The sequence below is a fragment of the Ranitomeya variabilis genome, chromosome 8, assembly GCF_051348905.1.
Source record: "Ranitomeya variabilis isolate aRanVar5 chromosome 8, aRanVar5.hap1, whole genome shotgun sequence".
Lineage (NCBI taxonomy): Eukaryota > Metazoa > Chordata > Amphibia > Anura > Dendrobatidae > Ranitomeya > Ranitomeya variabilis.
The window spans coordinates 63349254-63373599 of record NC_135239.1 but is presented as its reverse complement, the minus strand read 5'-3'; the positions used below and the strand labels follow the sequence as shown (position 1 = coordinate 63373599).

Genomic DNA, 24346 nt, shown 5'->3' with positions numbered 1-24346 from the left:
CACTATTGGCCCTATGCAGACGTGTTCTCCAAAAGAGCTGTGAAGACTAGGGTTGAGCGAAACGGGTCGTTCATTTTCAAAAGTCGCCGACTTTTGGCAAAGTCAAGTTTCATGAAACCCGATCCGACCCCTGTGCGGGGTCGGCCATGCGGTATGCGACTTTCGCGCCAAAGTCGCGTTTCAATGACGCAAAAAGCGCCATTTCTCAGCCAATGAAGGTGAACGCAGAGTGTGGGCAGCGTGATGACATAGGTCCTGGTCCCCACCATCTTAGAGAAGGGCATTGCAGTGATTGGCTTGCTTTCTGCAGCGTCACAGGGGCTATAAAGGGGCGTTCCCGCCGACCGCCATCTTACTGCTGCTGATCTGAGCGTAGGGAGAGGTTGCTGCCGCTTCTTCAGAAGCAGGGAGAGTGATAGGCAGGGTACATAAAGCTGCAAACCGCTTGTGCTGTAGCGATTTCCACTGTCCAACACCACCTTTTGTTTGCAGGGACAGTGGAAGCTACATTTTTTTTCCTCAGCGCTGTCGCTCATTGGGCTGCCCTAGAAGGCTCCCTGACCCTGATAGCTGCGTTGCTGTGCCTGTGTGTGTACGACGCTGTGCAAACCAACTGCTTTTTTCAAAGCACAAATCCTCTTGTTCCTTCCTTTCTGCACAGCTATCTTTTTTGTTTGTCCACACTTTTTATTTAATTTGTGCATCAGTCCACTCCTTATTGCTGCCTGCCATACCTGGCTGAGATTACTGCAGGGAGATAGTAATTGTAGGACAGTCCCTGTTTTTTGTTTTTTTTGTGGGAGATTAAGATTGGCATTTCTGCTAGAGTGCCATCCCTGTGTGTGCCATCTCTCACTCAGTGGGCCATAGAAAGCCTATTAATTTTTTTGCTTGATTTGGGTACTAAAATCTACCTGAAAAAAATTCACTACATCAATCAGTGGGAGAAAAATATTGGCCTCAGTCAGGGCTTGTGTGCCACTCCTGACTCCTGTGTGTGCCATCTCTCACTCAGTGGGCCATAGAAAGCCGATTTATTTTTTTGCTTGATTTGGGTTCTAAAATCTACCTGAAAAAAAATCACTACATCAATCAGTGGGAGAAAAATATTGGCCTCAGGGCTTGTGTGCCACTCCTGACTCCTGTGTGTGCCATCTCTCACTCAGTGGGCCATAGAAAGCCTTTTTTTTTATTATTTGGTTTCTAAAGTCTCCCTGAAAAAAAAATAAAAATTCAAACAGTGGGAGATTAATATTGCCCTTTCTGCTTGTGTGCCAGTCTTGACTCCTGGGTGTGCCATCTCTATCTCTCAAATTGTGGGCCATAGAAAGCCTATTAATTTTTTTGCTTGATTTGGGTTCTAAAATCTACCTGAAAAAAAATCACTACATCAATCAGTGGGAGAAAAATATTGGCCTCAGTCAGGGCTTGTGTGCCACTCCTGACTCCTGTGTGTGCCATCTCTCACTCAGTGGGCCATAGAAAGCCTATTTATTTTTTTGCTTGATTTGGGTTCTAAAATCTACCTGAAACAAAATCACTACATCAATCAGTGGGAGAAAAATATTGGCCTCAGTCAGGGCTTGTGTGCCACTCCTGACTCCTGTGTGTGCCATCTCTCACTCAGTGGGCCATAGAAAGCCTATTTATTTTTTTGCTTGATTTGGGTTCTAAAATCTACCTGAAAAAAAATCACTACATCAATCAGTGGGAGAAAAATATTGGCCTCAGTCAGGGCTTGTGTGCCACTCCTGACTCCTGTGTGTGCCATCTCTCACTCAGTGGGCCATAGAAAGCCTATTTATTTTTTGCTTGATTTGGGTTCTAAAATCTACCTGAAAAAAAATCACTACATCAATCAGTGGGAGAAAAATATTGGCCTCAGGGCTTGTGTGCCACTCCTGACTCCTGTGTGTGCCATCTCTCACTCAGTGGGCCATAGAAAGCCTTTTTTTTATTATTATTTGGTTTCTAAAGTCTCCCTGAAAAAAAAAAAAATTCAAACAGTGGGAGATCAATATTGCCCTTTCTGCTTGTGTGCCAGTCTTGACTCCTGGGTGTGCCATCTCTCTCTCTCAAATTGTGGGCCATAGAAAGCCTATTAATTTTTTTGCTTGATTTGGGTTCTAAAATCTACCTGAAAAAAAATCACTACATCAATCAGTGGGAGAAAAATATTGGCCTCAGTCAGGGCTTGTGTGCCACTCCTGACTCCTGTGTGTGCCATCTCTCACTCAGTGGGCCATAGAAAGCCTATTTATTTTTTTGCTTGATTTGGGTTCTAAAATCTACCTGAAAAAAAATCACTACATCAATCAGTAGGAGAAAAATATTGGCCTCAGTCAGGGCTTGTGTGCCACTCCTGACTCCTGTGTGTGCCATCTCTCACTCAGTGGGCCATAGAAAGCCTTTTTTTTTATTATTTGGTTTCTAAATTGTCCCTGAAAAAATCATTTTATCTTATTTGGTTTCTAAAGTCTCCCTGAGGAAAAAAAAAAAAAATAGGTGGGAGATTAATATTGACATTTGTGCTTGAGTGACAGTCCTGCGTGTGTGGCATCTCTGTGATTTGGTGCCACAGAAAACAGAGTGTGTAACATTGTGCCTGATTTTCCTTTTGGTCTCACCAACCTGTTAAGGGATATTGAAATCATTCTGAAGTTATAGCTCACCGTGTAAGTTGTTTGACAGCAACAAATAAAGTTACTTTGGTTAAGTTTTTAAAACAATGAGGAAGTCTGGTGCAAGAGGTCGTGGCCGTGGGCGTTAATTGTCAGCTGGTAATGATGGTAGTGGTAGTGGAGCATCAGGTGGTCGTGGGGATAAAAATATTCCACCTAAGTCTGGAGCTGTGGAGCCAGTTTCGTCGTCTGGCTACACAAGGCCTCGAACGCTCTCTTTTCTGGGAGTAGGAAAACCGCTTTTAAAGCCGGAGCAGCAACATCAAGTTTTGGCTTACATTGCAGACTCAGCCTCTAGCTCTTTTGCCTCCTCTTCTGAAACTGGTAAATGTAAAAGCAGCGCGTCGCTTGTGGATGTTCACGGTCAGGGACAAGTCGCTTCCTTGTCCTCTTCAGCAAAAACTACAACAAGAGAGAAGGATGCAGCAGGCGACACAACGGGTTACTCCATGGAGCTCTTTACACATACCGTCCCTGGCTTAGAAAGTGAAACACTTAACAGGCCATGCCCATTACAAGTAGATTCTGACATGGAGTGCACTGATGCACAGCCACAGCCAGAGTACTATGCTGCTCCTTTGACTCAGACCACAACATTGCCCTCTCAGGGTACTGATCCACAATCAGACCCTGATGAGACTATGTTGCCCCGCCACGAACGCTATACCACCGACCGACACAGTGACACAGACGAAGTTGCACACTAGCTCGAAGAGGAGGTAATAGATGACCCAGTTGTTGACCCCGATTGGCATCCATTGGGGGAACAGGGTGCAGGCGGCAGTAGTTCAGAAGCGGAGGTGGAGGAGGGGCCGCAGCAGGCATCAACATTGCAACAGGTTCCATCTGCCGGGCCCGTATCTGGCCCAAAACGCGTGTCAAAGTCAAAACCTGTTGGAGGACAGCGTGGCCATCCGGTTAAAGCTCAGTCTGCAATCCCTGAAAAGGGATCCGATGCTAGGAAGAGTGCAGTCTGGCATTTTTTTAAACAACATCCAATTGATCAGCGCAAAGTCATCTGTCAAAAATGTTCAACCAGCTTAAGCAGAGGTCAGAATCTGAAAAGTCTCAATACTAGTTGCATGCATAGACACTTAACCACCATGCATTTTCAAGCCTGGACTAACTACCAAACGTCCCTTAAGGTTGTAGCACCCTCGGCCAATGAAGCTAGTCAGCAACGCAACATCCCTTCCGTCACTGTAAGGCCACCATTTTCCGCACCACCGGCAGTATCTGTGCAGGTTTCTTTGCCAGCCAAAAGCAGTCAGGGTCAGGGAATCACCAGTTTTGTAGGAGGAAATATTGCATCTAGGGCACCGGCGGAAACAATACCGTCTCCAACCGTCTCTCAGTCTGCCATGTCCACCGGCACACCCGAAAGTTCCACGATCTCCAGCTCTCCAGTCCAGCTCACACTACATGAGACTCTGGTTAGAAAAAGGAAGTACTTATCCTCGCATCCGCGTACACAGGGTTTTAACGCCCACATAGCTAGACTAATCTCGTTAGAGATGATGCCCTACCGGTTAGTTGAAAGCGAAGCTTTCAAAGCCCTGATGGAGTACGCTGAACCACAATACGAGCTACCCAGTCGACACTTTTTTTCCAGATAAGCCATCCCAGCCCTGCACCAGCATGTTAAACAGCGCATCGTCCATGCACTCAGGCAATCTGTGAGTACAAAGGTGCACCTGACTACAGATGCATGGACCAGTAGGCATGGCCAGGGACGTTATGTGTCCATCACGGCACACTGGGTGAATGTGGTGGATGCAGGGTCCACAGGGGACATCAATTTCGGGACAGTTGTGCCTAGCCCACGGTGTAGGAAACAGTTGGCTGTAGGCGTTCGCACCCCCTCCTCCTCCTCCTCCTCGTCCTCCTGCAGAAGCTACAGCTCTTCCACAGACCGCAGTCGGCCAACCACTCCATCGGCAGATGACACTGTTGCACACCAGTTGTCCCATTATGGGCCAGCTACTGGCAATCGTCAGCAGGCTGTATTGGCTATGAAGTGTTTGGGCGACAACAGACACACCGCGGAAGTTCTGTCCGAGTTCTTGCAACAAGAAACGCAGTCGTGGCTGGGCACAGTAGATCTTGAGGCAGGCAAGCTAGTGAGTGATAACGGAAGGAATTTCATGGCTGCCATCTCCCTTTCCCAACTGAAACACATTCCTTGCCTGGCTCACACCTTAAACCTGGTGGTGCAGTGCTTATTGAAAACTTATCCTGGGTTCTCCGACCTGCTCCTCAAAGTGCGTGGACTTTGCTCACATATCCGACGTTCGCCTGTACACTCCAGCCGTATGCAGACCTATCAGCGGTCTTTGAACCTTCCCCAGCATCGCCTAATCATAGACGTTGCAACAAGGTGGAACTCAACACTGCACATGCTTCAGAGACTGTGCCAACAGAGGCGGGCTGTTATGTTTTTGTGGGAGGATACACATACACGGGCAGGCAGTAGGATGGCAGACATGGAGTTGTCAGGTGTGCAGTGGTCGAAGATACAAGACATGTGTCAAGTCCTTCAGTGTTTTGAGGAATGCACATGGCTGGTTAGTGCAGACAACGCCATAATAAGCATGAGCATCCCCCTAATGTGTCTGCTGATGCAAAGTTTGACGCACACAAAGGATCAGGCGTCTGCACCAGAGGAAGAGGAAAGCCTTGATGACAGTCAGCCATTGTCTGGTCAGGGCAGTGTACAGGACGAGGTAGCGGGCGAAGAGGAGGTGGAGGACGAGGAGGATGATGGGGATGAGTATATTTTTAATGCGGAAGCTTTCCCGGGGGCACTGCAAATTGGTTGCGTGGCAAGGCCGGGTTCTGTTTTTTTGAGGGACACAAGTGACGTAGATTTGCCTGAAACTGCCCCTCAACCAATCACAACCGGAGATTTGACAACTGGAACTTTGGCCCACATGGCGGATTATGCCTTACGTATCCTAAAAAGGGACACACGCATTACGAAAATGATGAACGATGACGATTACTGGTTGGCCTGCCTCCTTGATCCACGCTATAAAGGCAAATTGCAAAATATTATGCCACATGAGAACTTGGAACTAATATTAGCAACCAAACAATCAACTCTTGTTGACCGTTTGCTTCAGGCATTCCCAGCACACAGCGCACGTGATCATTCTCACACGAGCTCCAGGGGGCAGCAGACTAGGAGTGTTAGGGGTGCACACATCAGAAGTGGCGTTGGACAGAGGAGTTTTCTGACCAGGTTGTGGAGTGATTTTGCTATGACCACAGACAGGACAGGTACTGCTGCATCAATTGAAAGTGACAGGAGACAACATTTGTCCAGTATGGTTACTAACTATTTTTCATCCCTTATCGATGTTCTCCCTCAACCGTCATTCCCATTTGATTACTGGGCCTCAAAATTAGACACCTGGCCAGAATTGGCAGAATATGCATTGCAGGAGCTTGCTTGCCCGGCAGCAAGTGTCCTATCAGAAAGAGTATTCAGTGCTGCAGGTTCAATATTAACCGAAAAAAGGACTCGTCTGGCTACCCAAAATGTTGATGATCTAACATTCATTAAAATGAACCACAACTGGATTTCGAAATCTTTTGCCCCACCTTGCCCGGCCGACACATATCTTTCCTATGAAAAGCTCTTGCCTGTGGACTACTGTGAATTACTTTTCTAATGTCTAATTTGCTGCAGCTGATTGTCCAGCATACGACATGTTTACACCTCCCTAAATGGCCAAACTCCCCACACGGGGCCGTGGTATTGCGACTTGGCGCAAGCACCCGTGAGACTGCTGTTTGTCTGAAGAGGTGGGTGTGCTCGCTTTTGGTCGACGGCATTGCTACTGGGTCCCTCATGGTACAATAAAGTGTCTCTGGCGGTGGTGGTGCGCACCCAACGTCAGACACACTGTTGTAACATGAGGGGCCCTGGGCCTGTACCGCCGGCCACAAGAGAGTTCACCCACCCCCAGGTCAAACACTGGTCTACCACTTCCACAGTTATCTATCACACTTCCACCAATGTTTAGTCTATGCGCTGACATCCTTCCATACCTGCCACTGACAATACCATTGTGTTGACATGTATGATGGTACTTAACATAGTCAGGGGCAGTGTCCTCTATTTACCACAGTAAATATTTTGCGCTAAATTAGTAGGTCTGAAACAACGCAGAGGATCCCACCCCTGAACCTAATGATTGCACCCTTTAGTGTTTTTGTTTTGTTTTAATGCGAGACATTCACATTTATTTGTTGTTTTGGACTACTAACTGGCAGACACTCATTACAATCGGCCTCCGTTGACCAGACCACTGCTGCCCGTGTACCCCTGGAACCAATTATAAAGTGCCTACAGCCAGCCCATTTTAGTATGTTAGGCCTTGGAAGCCTGTCTACGGTCCCTCCTTCCACTAGGCCTCCACTGACCTGACCACTGCTGCCCGTGTACCCCTGGAACCAATTATAAAGTGCCTACAGCCTGCCCATTTTAGTATGTTAGGCCTTGGAAGCCTGTCTGCGGTCCCTCCTTCCACTAGGCCTCCACTGACCTGACCACTGCTGCCCGTGTACCCCTGGAACCAATTTTACAGTGCCTACAGCCTGCCCATTTTAGTATGTTAGGCCTTGGAAGCCTGTCTGTGGTCCCTCCTTCCACTAGGCCTCCACTGACCTGACCACTGCTGCCCGTGTACCCCTGGAACCAATTATAAAGTGCCTACAGCCAGCCCATTTTAGTATGTTAGGCCTTGGAAGCCTGTCTGCGGTCCCTCCTTCCACTAGGCCTCCACTGACCTGACCACTGCTGCCCGTGTACCCCTGGAACCAATTTTACAGTGCATAGAGCCTATTTTTTTATTTTATTTAATATTAATAAAGCCATGATGTACTACGCTGTACCACGCTATGAGCTACCCTTTTGACAATTCTTTTGCGAGAAAAGCCATCCCACCCCTCCACCAGCATGTTAAAGACCACATTGTCCTTTCATTCTGTCAATCTGTGAGTCCAAAGGTACACCTGACAACAGACACATGGAGCGGTAGGCATGGCCACGGAAGGTTACGTGTCCTTTGTGGCGCAATGGGTTAATGTATTGGATGCATGGTCCACACAGGGGACAGCCTGGTAAGTCTGTCTGCAGTCCCTAATTCAAGTTGTCCTCAAATGAATAAATCTAAGCTTCAACCTTCTGGCTCTCATTAAGTGCTGTGTTTTTAAAAATTGGTGGTTCCGGCCTACTAACGGTGTCTGCCCCTGCCTGGTGTTGTCCTCAACTGAATAAAGCTGAGCTTCTACCTTCTGGCTCTCTTTAAGTGCTGTGTTTTTAAAAATTGGTGGTTCCGGCCTACTAACGGTGTCTGCCCCTGCCTGGTGTTGTTCTCAAATGAATAAAGCTGAGCTTCTACCTTCTGGCTCTCTTTAAGTGCTGTGTTTTTAAAAATTGGTGGTTCCGGCCTACTAACGGTGTCTGCCCCTGCCTGGTGTTGTCCTCAACTGAATAAAGCTGAGCTTCTACCTTCTGGCTCTCTTTAAGTGCTGTGTTTTTAAAAATTGGTGGTTCCGGCCTACTAACGGTGTCTGCCCCTGCCTGGTGTTGTCCTCAACTGAATAAAGCTGAGCTTCAACCTTCTGGCTCTCTTTAAGTGCTGTGTTTTTAAAAATTGGTGGTTCCGGCCTACTAACGGTGTCTGCCCCTGCCTGGTGTTGTCCTCAAATGAATAAAGCTGAGCTTCTACCTTCTGGCTCTCTTTAAGTGCTGTGTTTTTAAAAATTGGTGGTTCCGGCCTACTAACGGTGTCTGCCCCTGCCTGGTGTTGTCCTCAACTGAATAAAGCTGAGCTTCTACCTTCTGGCTCTCTTTAAGTGCTGTGTTTTTAAAAATTGGTGGTTCCGGCCTACTAACGGTGTCTGCCCCTGCCTGGTGTTGTCCTCAACTGAATAAAGCTGAGCTTCTACCTTCTGGCTCTCTTTAAGTGCTGTGTTTTAAAAAATTGGTGGTTCCGGCCTACTAACGGTGTCTGCCCCTGCCTGGTGTTGTCCTCAACTGAATAAAGCTGAGCTTCTACCTTCTGGCTCTCTTTAAGGGCTGTGTTTTTAAAAATTGGTGGTTCCGGCCTACTAACGGTGTCTGCCCCTGCCTGGTGTTGTCCTCAACTGAATAAAGCTGAGCTTCTACCTTCTGGCTCTCTTTAAGTGCTGTGTTTTTAAAAATTGGTGGTTCCGGCCTACTAACGGTGTCTGCCCCTGCCTGGTGTTGTCCTCAACTGAATAAAGCTGAGCTTCTACCTTCTGGCTCTCTTTAAGTGCTGTGTTTTTAAAAATTGGTGGTTCCGGCCTACTAACGGTGTCTGCCCCTGCCTGGTGTTGTCCTCAACTGAATAAAGCTGAGCTTCTACCTTCTGGCTCTCTTTAAGTGCTGTGTTTTTAAAAATTGGTGGTTCCGGCCTACTAACGGTGTCTGCCCCTGCCTGGTGTTGTCCTCAACTGAATAAAGCTGAGCTTCTACCTTCTGGCTCTCTTTAAGTGCTGTGTTTTTAAAAATTGGTGGTTCCGGCCTACTAACGGTGTCTGCCCCTGCCTGGTGTTGTCCTCAACTGAATAAAGCTGAGCTTCTACCTTCTGGCTCTCTTTAAGTGCTGTGTTTTTAAAAATTGGTGGTTCCGGCCTACTAACGGTGTCTGCCCCTGCCTGGTGTTGTCCTCAACTGAATAAAGCTGAGCTTCTACCTTCTGGCTCTCTTTAAGTGCTGTGTTTTTAAAAATTGGTGGTTCCGGCCTACTAACGGTGTCTGCCCCTGCCTGGTGTTGTCCTCAACTGAATAAAGCTGAGCTTCTACCTTCTGGCTCTCTTTAAGTGCTGTGTTTTTAAAAATTGGTGGTTCCGGCCTACTAACGGTGTCTGCCCCTGCCTGGTGTTGTCCTCAACTGAATAAAGCTGAGCTTCTACCTTCTGGCTCTCTTTAAGTGCTGTGTTTTTAAAAATTGGTGGTTCCGGCCTACTAACGGTGTCTGCCCCTGCCTGGTGTTGTCCTCAACTGAATAAAGCTGAGCTTCTACCTTCTGGCTCTCTTTAAGTGCTGTGTTTTTAAAAATTGGTGGTTCCGGCCTACTAACGGTGTCTGCCCCTGCCTGGTGTTGTCCTCAACTGAATAAAGCTGAGCTTCTACCTTCTGGCTCTCTTTAAGTGCTGTGTTTTTAAAAATTGGTGGTTCCGGCCTACTAACGGTGTCTGCCCCTGCCTGGTGTTGTCCTCAACTTAATAAAGCTGAGCTTCTACCTTCTGGCTCTCTTTAAGTGCTGTGTTTTTAAAAATTGGTGGTTCCGGCCTACTAACGGTGTCTGCCCCTGCCTGGTGTTGTCCTCAACTGAATAAAGCTGAGCTTCTACCTTCTGGCTCTCTTTAAGTGCTGTGGTTTTAAAAATTGGTGGTTCCGGCCTACTAACGGTGTCTGCCCCTGCCTGGTGTTGTCCTCAACTGAATAAAGCTGAGCTTCTACCTTCTGGCTCTCTTTAAGTGCTGTGTTTTTAAAAATTGGTGGTTCCGGCCTACTAACAGTGTCTGCCCCTGCCTGGTGTTGTCCTCAACTGAATACAGCTGTGCTTCAACCTTCTGGCTCTCATTAAGTGCTGTGTTTTTAAAAATTGGTGGTTAGGGCCTACTAACGGTGTCTGCCCCTCCCTGGTGTTGCCCTCAACTGAATACAGCTGAGCTTCTACCTTCTGGCTTTCGGCCTATAGTATCAGATATTAAACTGCATTTGGCCTACTAGTGTGGTTGGGCCCTTAAAACAGTGTCTGCTGCTCTTGGGTTTGCTACTCCACTGAACAAAGCAGTGCCGACCGGTTTAGTCCTGTTACCAATTTTGAACTGCATTTAGCCTACTTTATTGTTTGGCCCTATATCTGTTTCCTCCTCATCCTGCCCATTGCCCAGCCACTGCTAGATGAGTCTGCTGGTACATTGACCCAGACCACTACATTCCCCTTGCACTCTACACAGCCAGAATCTGACCCTGCTGAAAGTAAGGTTCCCCTTCCCGCATGTTATACCACCTTACACAGGGACAAAGAGGAAGGTGCAGATGAAAGTGCAGGTTCCTTCATCAGGTGGGGGGGGGCATACTCGTTGGCGACGTCACTGGCACAGGGTCCCTCAGAGTACGCAAAAGTGTCGCTGCTGGTGGGAGGCGCCCCCGCCGTGCAAACACACCGCTGTACTTTGAGGGGCCCTGTGCCAGTGCCAATGCCAACGAGTGGGCCCCCCTGCTTGCTTAGGATCACAGCACTTGCAAACTTGACATACTTACCTCTCACTGCTCCACCGCCGTGACGTAGTCCACGTTTCCTGTGCCCACTAAAACCTTGAACCAGCCCTACCCCCCACAACTTTTGCCAAATGACTCCCAATTTCCAATGCCCAACTATTATTATAAAGTTAATTAAGATTGACAAGCTTCAGAAACAAGAATGGATGTTTTTGGCATTAAAATGGGCACTGTAGGTGTTTTCCTGGCCTCCACTCACTGCCGACTATGCTTCCCCATTGACTTGCATTGGGTTTCGTGTTTCGGTCGATCCCCGACTTTTAGCGATAATCGGCCGACTGCACTCGACTCGACTCTGGACAAAATCGGGTTTCACAAAACCCGACTCGACCTTAAAAAAATGAAAGTCGCTCAACCCTAGTGGAGACCCTTCCGCCTCTCCGCCCCTATGACTGTTCTATTGACCTCTTGTCTGGTGCTGAGCCTCCCCGGGGTCGAGTCTATCCGTTATCTCTCCCGGAGACGGAGGCAATGTCTCAGTACATCCAAGAGAATCTGGCAAGAGGATTCATTAGGAAGTCAGTGTCACCTGCAGGGGCTGGGTTCTTCTTCGTACAGAAGAAGACTGGAGACTTACGTCCATGCAGACTACAGGGGTCTTAACGCCATCACCATTAAGAACAAGTACCCATTACACCTGATATCTGAGCTTTTTGATAGGCTACGGGGAGCAAGGGTATTTACAAAATTAGATCTGCGGGGTGCCTATAACCTGATTCGCATCAGTGAGGGGAACGAATGGAAGATGGCTTTTAACACCAGGGATGGGCACTATGAATACTGTTGTGAATTCTGCTCTTGGGTTCCCTCCGGTGGTTGTTGGTGGTAATGCAGTTGTCCCTGGGTTGCAATCTTGGGCAGGTGTCTCTGCTGATTGCAGCTCTGACTGGGATATTTAGGTGTGCAGGATTCATTAGTCCTTGCCAGTTGTCCATTGTTCTTGGAGGTTTTGCACCTCTGTCTGGTTCCTCCTGCCCTGCTTCCAATTCAGCAAAGATAAGTGTCTGGTTTTTGTTTCTGCAGCACACATGCGGTGTGCTTTACAATTCAGTGCTATTCATTGTTTTTTCTTGTCCAGCTTAGACTGTGTTAGGATTTTTTCAGTCAAGTTGGATTCTCAGGAGATGCAGATATACATTCCATGTCTTTAGTTAGATGGTGGAATTTTTGTATTATCTGCTGTGGATATTTTCAGGGTTTTAATACTGACCGTTAAGTATTCTGTCCTATCCTTTCCTATTTAGCTAGAGGGCCTCTTTTGCTAAATCTTGTTTCCTGCCTGCGTGTGTCTTTCCTCTAATACTCACAGTCAATATTTGTGGGGGCTGCCTATCCTTTGGGGTTTTGCTCTGAGGCAAGATAGAATTCCCATTTCCATCTATAGGGGTATTTAGTCCTCCGGCTGTGTCGAGGTGTCTAGGATGTGTTAGGTACACCCCACGGCTAATTCTAGTTGCGGTGTCAGTTTAGGGTTTGCGGTCAGTACAGGTTCCACCTACTCCAGAGAAAGTCTCATGCTGCTCCAAGGTCACCGGATCATAACAGAATACCTGGTGATGCCCTTCGGGCTCTGTAATGCTCCAGCCATTTTCCAAGACTTTGTGAACGACATTTTCCGGGATATGCTCACCACCTAGGTCGTAGTCTATCTGGATGATATTCTCATCTACTCTCCAGATATTGACTCCCATCGGAGAGATGTTCGCAAAGTCTTCGACCTCTTACGGGCAAACTCCCTCTACGCCAAGTTGGAGAAGTGTGTGTTTGAGCAGGAGTCTTTGCCTTTCCTTGGTTATATCATCTCTGCCCAGGGTTTGGCTATGGATCCTGCCAAGCTACAGGCTGTGATGGACTGGCAGGAACCCCATTCTATTAAAGCGGTGCAGCGCTTTATGGGGTTCATTAACTACTATTGCCAGTTCATTCCACACTTCTCAACTTTGGTAGCTCCCTTGGTAGCCCTCACCAAGAAGGGAGCAAATCCCAAGTTGTGGTCAGAGGAGGTCTCCAAGGCCTTTCTCTCGATTAAGTCACACTTCGCTAGCGCTCCCATCCTACATTGCCCCAATGTAGATAAGCCATTTATCATGGAGGTGGATGCCTCATCCGTTGGTGCTGGAGCAGTCCTTTTCCAAAAAGGATGCTCAAGGTCGGAAGCATCCTTGCTTCTTCTTCTCCAAGACCTTCACACCAGCGGAGAGGAATTATTCCATCGGGGACAGGGAGTTGCTAGCCATGAAGTTGGCTTTTTCAGAGAGGAGACACCTCTTGGAGGGAGCTAGCTTTCCCTTCCAAGTGTTCACTGACCACAAGAACTTGGTATATATACAGATGGCCCAGCGGCTGAATTCTCGCCAGGCTAGATGGTCCCTGTTCTTCTCCCGGTTCTATTTTACTCTCCATTATCTCTCCAGGGAGAAGAACATTTGTGCTGATGCTCTCTCCCACTCCGTAGTGTCATCTGAGGAGGAGGAGGAGCCTCGACTTATTGTCCCTTCTGAGAGCCTGAGAACTGTGGCTCCGGTTTCGCTAGAGTCCGTGCCCCCGGGCAAGACTTTCGTACCAGCGAATTTACGACCGAAGGTTCTCTCTTGGGCTCACTTGTCCAGAGTGGGTAGACATTTTGGGACCAAGAGGACATCTGAGCTTTTGGCGAGGACGTACTAGTGTGTTATGAACTATACTTTTGGGCTCCCTCTTGTGGTCACTCGCGGTATGGCTCTTGGATACTCTTTCCCCAGGTTGGTAGTCACCTGGTTCGTTAAGACTCTGGGTGTTTCTATTTAAACTTCCTGGAGTCTCAGTCCATTGCCTGGCATCCATGTAATCAGTCCTTGTCTGGTTGCTCTTGTCTACTGGTCCTGATTTTTGCAACATAAGCTAAGTCCTGCTTTCTTGTTTTTTTTGTTTATTTGTATTATTCTGTTTTTTGTCCAGCTTGTTCATAATGTGATTCCTGATTTTGCTGGAAGCTCTTAGGGGGCTGATATTCTCCCCCCATACCGTTAGTCGGTACGGGGGTTCTTGGATATTCAGCGTGGATATTTTTGTAGGGTTTTTTCGCTGACCACATAAGTCCGCTTTCTATATTTCTGCTATTATTTAGTGGGCCTCTCTTTGCTGAATCTAGTTCATACTTACGTTTGTCCTTTCCTCTTACCTCACCGTTATTATTTGTTGGGGGCCTGTATCTACTTTGGGGTATCTTTCTCTGGAGGCAAGTGAGGTCTGTATTTTCTCTGAAAGGGTTAGTTAGATCTCCGGCTGGCGCGAGACGTCTAGAACCAACGTAGGTACGTTCCCCGGCTGCTGTTAGTTGTGGGCTAGGATCAGGTATGTGGTCAGCTCAGTTACCACCTCCCTAAGAGCTAGTTTTTATGTTTGCAGACTTTGCTGAAGACCCTGAGATCCTCTGCCATTAGGATCACAACACTAGTGGCCGCATATGGCCCGTGACGTCGGGGACTATATTCGGGCGTGTGTCTCCTGCGCCCAGAATCGGTCTCCTCAGCAACGGTCTGCTGGGTTACGTTACCCCATGCCGGTGGCAGACAGGCCCTGGGAGATGGTCGGGATGGACTTCGTGGTGGGCTTACCCAAGTCTCGTAGCTGCACCATTATCTGGGTAGTCACCGATCATTTTTCTAAGATGGTGCATTTGGTGCCGCTTCCACGGTTACCTTCTGCACGGGCCTTGGTGGCGTTGTTCATAAAACATATTTTCCGCTTACATGGAAGGCCTGATAAAATTGTCAGCAACCGGGGTCCCCAGTTTGCGTCTCGGTTTTGGAGAGAGCTCTGCCGTTTACTCAGCATAGAGCTGAATCTCTCCTCTGCATCTCATCCCGAGACGAATTTGTTGGTAGAGAGAACCAACCAGACTCTGGTGACATACTTGCGACATTTTGTCTCTGCTAGGCAGGATGACTGGGCATCTTTGCTACCTTGGGCAGAATTTGCCTTGAACAATGCCTTAGCCGATTCCACTGGTCAGACTCCTTTTCTCCTTAATTACGGCCAGCATCCGCGTGTCCCTGTGCCCATGCCCGTGTCATCCACCGATTCTAGGATGGCAGACTGGGCGGTGGAGGCACGTGACATCTGGGACCGCACACAGGGCCTTCAAGGAGAGACTGAGGGTTTCGGCTTATACACACCGGCGCCCCGCTCCGACCTTTGCTCCTGGCGACTTAGTGTGGCTCTCCGCCCGTATCATCAGGCTGCGAGTTGAGTCCACTAAGTTTGCGCCTCGCTACATTGGCCCATTCAAGGTTCTGGAACAGGTCAACCCTGTGGTCTACCGTTTGGCTATGCCTCCACGCCTTGGTATTACTGATACTTTTCACGTTTCCCTCTTAAAGCCCGTTCATTTGTCCCGGTTTTCTGAGTCATCTGCCGGGACATCGGGTTCATCCACGGATGAGTTTGAGGTGAATGCTATCATGGGGTGCAAGGTGGTACGTGGCAAGAAATTTTATCTGGTGGACTGGAAGGGTCACGGTCCAGGGGATAGAACCTGGGAGCCTGTGGAGCACATTCGGGCTCCGCTGCTCATTGCAGCTTTTGAGCTTAGCGAGGCTCAAAGAGGGGGGCCCTAGGAGGGGGGTAATGTTAGGAGTCGAGTTTCCTCTGCTGCACAGGGGGAATCTCGATCCGTGTCTGCTGCGGTCTCCCATTCTGCATCGGCCGCAGTGGAGTCTGCTCAGCGGAGACGTCGGTCCCAGCGTCTCACTATGACTGATACTGTGCAAAGCTTCCTAAGTTATGTGCTTTGCGCCAGTGTGGTCATGTGTTTGTATGTGTTCAGGGACCCGGCTGAAAAAAGCTCCTAGAATGCTGGCACCTCCGGCGAGGAGATTGTGTTTGTGTGTATTCAGGGACCTGGCTGAAATAAGCCCCTAGAACGCTGGCACCTCCGGCGAGGAGTTTTGTGTGCATGCATGACCACTGACTGCTCTCGTTTGAGTAGTTAGCCTGTGCCTCTGTGAACGTCTAACAGGGCACAGAGCTTTGCTTTCTTGGACGCTCTGTGAAGCTAACAGAGCTGGTTCATACCACCATATAGTGCCGCCAATTACTTAGCAGCAGGTTCTTTCCTGCACGGTGGATCCCGGGTTGTGAACGCACCTAACCCAACTAATAAATATATTCGGTGCATTCCGCCAACCCTAACACATGATTTCCTATTTTGAAAACATTCATTTTACAAACACAACACAAAAAATTGGACTTAATTTTAAAAATTATAAAATCTTAGTTGCTAGAAGCTAAAGATTAGGCATCCCAAAAAAAGGACATTGGTAGATAATGGGTTAAGGACTTAAGACTTACATACAGATTTTTTTGCATAGCACAATTAAAAAAAAATCCTAAATTAATATAGTATCTATTATGTTTATAGCTTTAGCTACACAGTATAACCTCAAATCTCATCCACCACATGTAAAAGCATTTTTCCTAATGATCGCCTGATGGGCTGGGATTTGAAGAAGGTGGTTGCAGCATGCAAACATAAGAAGGAGCTGCAGGACATTGCCCCTGAGGAACGGGCTAAGGATTACTGTCAAAAATTAGTCTCTGGTTATGTATCTTATCAGCCAAAGATGCTCTTCTGAGTACTGGAGACTTGTCATGAAACTTAGTGAAGACTGCATAATCAGTAAAAGCAATTGTTGCTGAATTTGGTGAAACCACTTGTTATATTAGTTGTGCTGATCTATTTACATTGTTGTTGATTGATTGGTTTATTGCAAACAGCAGAAAGTTTGCAAATTTTGCTAATAAACCTAATTACCTTTGGGGGATGAATAAATTTGCTGTCAACTGTAAGACAATTTTATTATTTGATTATATAAATAGTTGTGTATCTGCGCTAAGGAAAAAACCCCACTTTATTAGTATGTCTCAGTGGTCCTAACAATCTTATTCTGAGTCACTTTCTAATTGTTGTGGGATCAGAGAAAAGACGTCTTTTGTTTTTATATTTATATATATCTCCCAACCTGCATTACCCTTTTTGCAGGGTGATTTTCAAATAGGATGTCGCCAAAAATAAATATATACAATAATTCATTCCATAGTAGGAGCACACTCACCATTCCAAGTAGATCTAATGTGACCCAATATTTCTTTTTTCATATACGTATGTCTCTGGTGTTGATCTTTTTCCTGCGTACCGCTGTCCTAAGTTTATATAAAGCCAGGAGTTGTATGCGTTGTGGGCGCTGCCCCGGCCGGTGGCAGAGCTGCCCCGCAGTCCTCGCATATAGTTACACACGTGGGGCGTGTGCGCGCTGTGATATATTAGCCGCTAGGTATCCTGACAGTACAGGACCTAGCGTGACGTCACAGTCACGTGTAAGCACACGTGACTGGCTATGGATAGTGTAATGGATCAAAACAGCCCGACGCGTTTCGAAGACCGCGTTAGGACCACTGAGACATACTAATAAAGTGGGGTTTTTTCCTTAGCGCAGATACACAACTATTTATATAATCTTTTAAAATTTTGCACGAGGAAGTGGTACGTGCTAGTATCAGCTGCAAGGAATAAGTATAGCAAGCGCCACTAGTATCTATATTAAAATTTTATTATTTGGTCATAAATTGGCTATAATTGGGCAATGTAGAAGGTCAAAGCTATAGAATCTTGAAAGTATCCCTGCAGTGAGTTTGATAAAAAAAATTTCTAACAAAAAATGAAGTTAGTGTTGACTCTTATTTAATAGACTAGTGCCATCTTACCATTTTTCTGTTAAATGTCCTAAAACCTATTGCTGCCCACAGTTCAAATTCACTAAGTGGAACAAGAGTACCTGAAGTACTGTCAGCCTGTAACCCAACACTACAACAGTGGGGGAAATTTATTACTGTGTTTTTGCCTATAATTTTGCAAAAAGCAGAAGTTTTCCAATGCAGTCAGGAAAAAAAAGCATGTTCATCAGATTTCTGAAATCTCATAGCTTTTACTGGTACTGTAAAAAGCAGCTTTTAATTTGGATTAAAAAAGGCAGCAAAAAATGCAGCATGTGAACATAGCCTAAAAGGGAACATGTCAGTTTTTTTTCTACGAAATTTTCCAGTGTTTCAGAGAAAACATAATTTAAAGTTCTGGCTGGCGACCATAGGTATAGAAGCAACTAGTCCAGCACCGCCCGGTTGAGGTCTTCCCACACCACTCTAATTGATTGACAGATCTCTCCCGCTATACACACATGGAACAGACCTGTCAATAAACTAGAGCAATGCATGTCTTCAAACTATGTTTTCTCTGCGTTTGAGGGGAAAACATTGCTGCCTGTAATCAGGCAGTCAGGCTTTGATTGACGCTGCTTCGGTTTGGGCAGTATTAATCGACTAACAGTTTCCCTGTAAAAGCAGCATGATACAAGTTGATGTCTATTGTCAATCACAATGCTGTCTGACTAATGCACATTGGTGAATTTTGCTTTGACAATATGTAGTATATGCTAAATGCTAAGCAATGTTTTGTTCTTATTTATATTCTAGGCAATGGTGAAAGAAGCAACAAGTTATTTATTTCAGGCCACAAGGAAAAGACTTTATATCAGAAGTGTTAAAATCCTTATCCCATCTACATGGACACCAAGTAATAATTATACAAAACCAGGGACAGAAACCTACAACACGGTGAGCAGTTAAGGGATTGGAACAGCTTAGAAAGTATCCCCATCTTAAGCGTGTCCTTAACCACATCCTAAATAGTTTCCACCATACTACTGTATATATATATATATCAATTATTTACTCACAACTGCATCATACAAACCTTAATGTTTCTACATAGTAGGTGTGGGATTTTCAGTCACACCTAAACCAGGATCATAATGGGACCCAGATGATCTCCCTGGCCAATATGAAAAGACCAATTCTGATTCTGACAGCTGACACCCAGCTCTATGTGCCAGGAGTGGTCACAGACCGTTCATGGCACTTTAGCCCCTGAAATGCTACAATCAAACACAATCGCAGCATTCCAGAAGCCAGCAGAGGGCTCACAGCCTCTCTGCCTCTGGATCGGAGACCCCATTATGCGGGGTCCCGATTATTGCCATGGTGACCCGATGTCACATTCATTCTTGACTCTAAAACTACTAGATTGAGGATACCTGAACATATCTCTGCCAATAAAATTGGAAAATTTTTTGGCATCTTCTGGATTATGCCTTTAAGTTAAAAGATAAACTTCAGCTTTTCTATTACAATCTTTGCACAAAACATTGAGAAATGTACCTCTCTTTACTTTTCAGGCAGATATAATTATTACAAACCCATATCTGAAATATGGCTATGATCCATACACCTTACAGTATGGACGTTGTGGAGAACCAGGAAGATATATCCACCTGACCCCAGACTTCCTACTGGATGACAGCCTACTTTCGGTGTATGGACCAAGAGGTGATTTATTTCTTTTTTATCTATTAGCTTGAACACTGTAACACTATTAACTTTAGTTCTTTTTGTACCTCTTTTAATTAGGTTTTAATATTATGAAACATTATATATGTACCAAATGTAACCCGAGATATGATTCACACCTTGACTTTTAGAAAACTTTTGTTAAATAGTATTAGGGGCTTTAAAGGGGTTGTCCACTACTAGGACAAACCCTTCTTGATTAAAATGTTTGGCCCAATAAAATAATAACGCCTATTCTCACTTCCCATGCTGGCAGTGTGCCTTATTATGGACCTGGTGGTTAGGTGCACCCGGAATGACCTGATAGTTCTACAAGGAATCGGAACTAGCTCTGGGGTAGTGGGAACTCTGCTGACCGCAAACCCTACTCCTATCACAAACACTAGAAATAGCCGTGGAGCGTACCTGACTCACCTAGACGCCTCTTCACAGCCTAAGAGCTAACTACCCCTAAAGATAGGAAACAAAGCCTCACCCTGCCTCAGAGAAATTCCCCAAAGGTAAAGGCAGCCCCCCACAAGTATTGACTGTGAGTTAAGAGGAATACACAAACACAGGAATTAAATAGGTTTCAGCAAAGGAGGCCAGTCTAACTAAACAGATTGAGGACAGCAAAGGGAACTTTGCGGTCAACACAAAAAAACTACAAATAACCACACAGAGTGTGCAAAAAGACCCCCGCACCGACTCACGGTGCGGTGGTGCCACTCTGCACCCCCAGAGCTTCCAGCTAGCAAGACAATATCATGGTAACAAGCTGGATTAGAAATTTAGCAAGAAAACAATGAGCAACTAATATCCAGCAGGAACTTAGCTTCTGCTGGAATAGACAGGTCCTCAGAAAGGTCCCAGAGAGATCTGAACCAAGGCTAAGACATCGACAGCTGGCATACACTAACGATCTGAGTGGAGTTAAATAGAGAAGCCAGTCTAGCAACAAATGAGGAGCAGGTGAGGAAGACACCTCAATGGCTAGTAGCTCCACTCACAGCCACCAGAGGGAGTTCACAGACAGAACTCGCCGAAGTACCATTCATGACCACAGGAGGGAGTTTGAGAACGGAACTCACAACAATACCCCCCCCCTTGAGGAGGGGTCACCGAACCCTCACCAGAGCCCCCAGGCCGATCAGGACGAGCCAAATGAAAGGCACAAACTAAATCAGCAGCATGGACATCAGAGGCAACAACCCAGGAATTATCCTCCTGACCACAGCCCTTATAGGCGCCATATATCTCCGCAGCAACGACCTATGGAACACATTATGGATGGCAAAAGAAGCAGGAAGGGCCAAAAGAAATGACACAGGATTGAGAATTTCAGAAATCTTATACGGACCAATGAAACGAGGCTTAAACTTAGGAGAAGAAACCTTCATAGGAACATGACGAGATGACAACCAAACCAAGTCCCCAACACGAAGTCGGGGACCAACCCGGCGACGGCGGTTAGCGAAACGTTGAGCCTTCTCCTGGGACAAAGTCAAATTGTCCACCACATGAGTCCAAATCTGTTGCAACCTGTCCACCACAGAATCCACACCAGGACAGTCCGAAGGCTCAACCTGCCCTGAAGAAAAACGAGGATGAAAACCAGAATTACAAAAAAAAGGCGAAACCAAAGTAGCCGAACTGGCCCGATTATTAAGGGCGAACACAGCCAATGGCAAGAAGGTCACCCAATCATCCTGATCCGCAGAAACAAAGCATCTCAGATATGTTTCCAAAATCTGATTGTTTCGTTCGGTTTGGCCATTTGTCTGAGGATGGAAAGCTGAAGAAAAAGACAAATCAATGCCCATCTTAGCACAAAAGGACCGCCAAAACCTTGAAACAAACTGGGAACCTCTGTCAGACACGATGTTCTCCGGAATGCCATGCAAACGAACCACATGCTGGAAAAATAATGGAACCAAATCAGAGGAGGAAGGCAACTTAGGCAAGGGTACCAAATGGACCATTTTAGAGAAACGATCACAAACCACCCAGATGACCGACATCCTTTGAGAAACAGGGAGATCTGAAATAAAATCCATGGAAACATGCGTCCAGGGCCTTTTCGGGACCGGCAAGGGCAAAAGTAACCCACTGGCACGAGAACAGCAGGGCTTAGCCCAAGCACAAGTCCCACAAGACTGCACAAAAGAACGCACATCCCGCGACAAGGAAGGCCACCAGAAGGACCTAGCCACCAAATCTCTGGTACCAAAAATCCCAGGATGACCAGCCAACACCGAACAATGAACCTCAGAGATAACTCTACTAGTCCATTTATCAGGGACAAACAGTTTCTCCGCTGGACAACGGTCAGATCTATCAGCCTGGAACTCCTGCAGCACTCGCCGCAAATCAGGGGAGATGGCAGACAGAACTACCCCTTCTCTAAGAATACCAGCCGGTTCAGGAACTCCAGGAGAATCAGGCACAAAACTCCTTGAAAGGGCATCAGCCTTCACATTCTTAGAACCCGGAAGGTATGAAACCACAAAATCGAAACGGGAGAAAAACAGCGACCAACGAGCCTGTCTAGAATTCAACCGCTTGGCAGACTCGAGATAAGTCAGATTCTTGTGATCCGTCAAGACCACCACGCGATGCTTGGCTCCTTCCAGCCAATGTCGCCACTCCTCGAATGCCTACTTCATAGCCAACAACTCCCGATTGCCAACATCATAATTACGCTCAGCAGGCGAAAACTTTCTAGAAAAGAAAGCACATGGCTTCATTACAGAGCCATCAGAACTTCTCTGAGACAGAACAGCCCCTGCTCCAATCTCAGAAGCATCAACCTCGACCTGAAAAGGGAGCGAAACATCTGGCTGACACAACACAGGAGCCGAAGAGAAGCGACGTTTCAACTCCTGAAAAGCTTCAACGGCCGCAGAGGACCAATTCACCACATCAGCACCCTTCTTGGTCAAATCAGTCAACGGTTTAACAACACTAGAAAAATTAGCGATGAAGCGACGGTAAAAATTAGCAAAGCCCAGGAATTTCTGAAAGCTCTTCACCGATGTAGGCTGAGTCCAATCAAATATGGCCTGAACTTTAACAGGGTCCATCTCGATAGTAGAAGGGGAAAAAATGAAGCCCAAAAAGGAAACCTTCTGAACTCCAAAGAGACATTTAGATCCCTTCACGAACAAGGCATTAACACGAAGGACCTGGAACACCATTCTGACCTGCTTCACATGAGACTCCCAATCATCCGAAAAGACCAAAATATCATCCAAATATACAATCATGAATCTATCCAGATACTTTCGGAAGATGTCATGCATAAAGGACTGAAACACAGAGGGGGCATTAGAAAGCCCGAATGGCATTACCAAGTACTCAAAATGGCCCTCGGGCGTATTAAATGCTGTTTTCCATTCATCGCCCTGTTTAATACGCACCAGATTATACGCCCCTCGATGATCTATCTTGGTGAACCAACTAGCCCCCTTAATCCGAGCAAACAAATCAGACAGTAGAGGCAAAGGGTACTGAAATTTGACCGTGATTTTATTGAGAAGGCGGTAATCTATACAAGGTCTCAGAGAACCATCCTTCTTGGCCACAAAAAAGAACCCTGCTCCCAATGGTGACGACGACGGGCGAATATGCCCTTTTTCCAAGGACTCCTTTATATAACTCCGCATAGCGGCGTGTTCTGGCACAGACAAATTGAAAAGTCGTCCCTTAGGGAATTTGCTACCAGGAATCAAATTAATAGCACAATCACAATCCCTATGAGGAGGTAGAGCACTGGACTTGGGCTCATCAAATACATCCCGGTAATCCGACAAAAACTCAGGGACTTCAGTAGGAGTGGAAGAAGAAATTGACAACGATGGAACATCCCCATGTACCCCTTGACAACCCCAACTGGACACAGACATTGATTTCCAATCCAATACTGGATTATGGACCTGTAGCCATGGCAAACCCAACACGACCACATCATGCAGATTATGCAACACCAAAAAGCGAATATCCTCCTGGTGTGCAGGAGCCATGCACATGGTCAACTGGGTCCAGTACTGAGGCTTATTTCTGGCCAAAGGCGTAGCATCAATTCCCCTCAAAGGAATAGGATACTGCAATGGCTCCAAGAAAAAACCACAGCGCCTGGCAAACTCCAAGTCCATTAAATTCAGGGCAGCGCCTGAATCCACAAATGCCATAACAGAGTAGGACGACAAAGAGCAAATCAGAGTAACGGACAAAAGAAATTTAGGCTGTACAGTACCAATGGTGACCGACCTAGCGAACCGCTTAGTGCGCTTAGGACAATCCGAGATAGCATGAGTGGAGTCAGCACAGTAAAAACACAGCCCATTCTGACGTCTGTGTTCTTGCCATTCAGCTCTGGTCAAAGTCCTATCACATTGCATAGGCTCAGGCCTCTGCTCAGAGGATACCGCCAAATGGTGCACAGTTTTGCGCTCACGTAAACGCCGATCGATCTGTATGGCCAAGGACATTGATTCATTCAGACCAGCAGGCATGGGGAACCCCACCATAACATCCTTAAGGGCTTCAGAAAGACCCTTTCTGAAAATTGCTGCCAGGGCACACTCATTCCATTGAGTAAGACCACTTTCTGAACTTCTGGCAATAAACCTCCGCTTCATCCTGACCCTGACACAAAGCCAGCAAGTTTTTCTCTGCCTGGTCCACAGAATTCGGTTCATCATAAAGTAATCCCAACGCCAGAAAAAACACATCTACATTACACAATGCAGGATCTCCTGGCGCCAGGGAGAATGCCCAGTCTTGAGGGTCGCCACGCAACAAACAAATAATGATTTCTACTTGCTGAATGGGGTCACCAGAAGAGCGGGGTTTCAGAGCAAGAAACAGTTTACAATTATTTTTGAAACTCAGAAACTTAGATCTATCCCCAGCAAAC

At 46.6% G+C, this 24346-nt stretch overlaps 1 protein-coding gene across 1 annotated transcript in view; it reads left to right on the top strand.

The window, feature by feature from the left end:
• The window catches only part of LOC143788544 (calcium-activated chloride channel regulator 1-like), a 70144-nt gene that overhangs the window by 5793 nt on the left and 40005 nt on the right, over positions 1-24346 (top strand). The window contains exons 2-3 of the mRNA XM_077278279.1: positions 18517-18657; positions 19278-19428. Of these exons, the coding sequence (XP_077134394.1) occupies positions 18517-18657; positions 19278-19428 (292 nt within the window). The remainder of the gene's footprint in view (positions 1-18516; positions 18658-19277; positions 19429-24346) is intronic.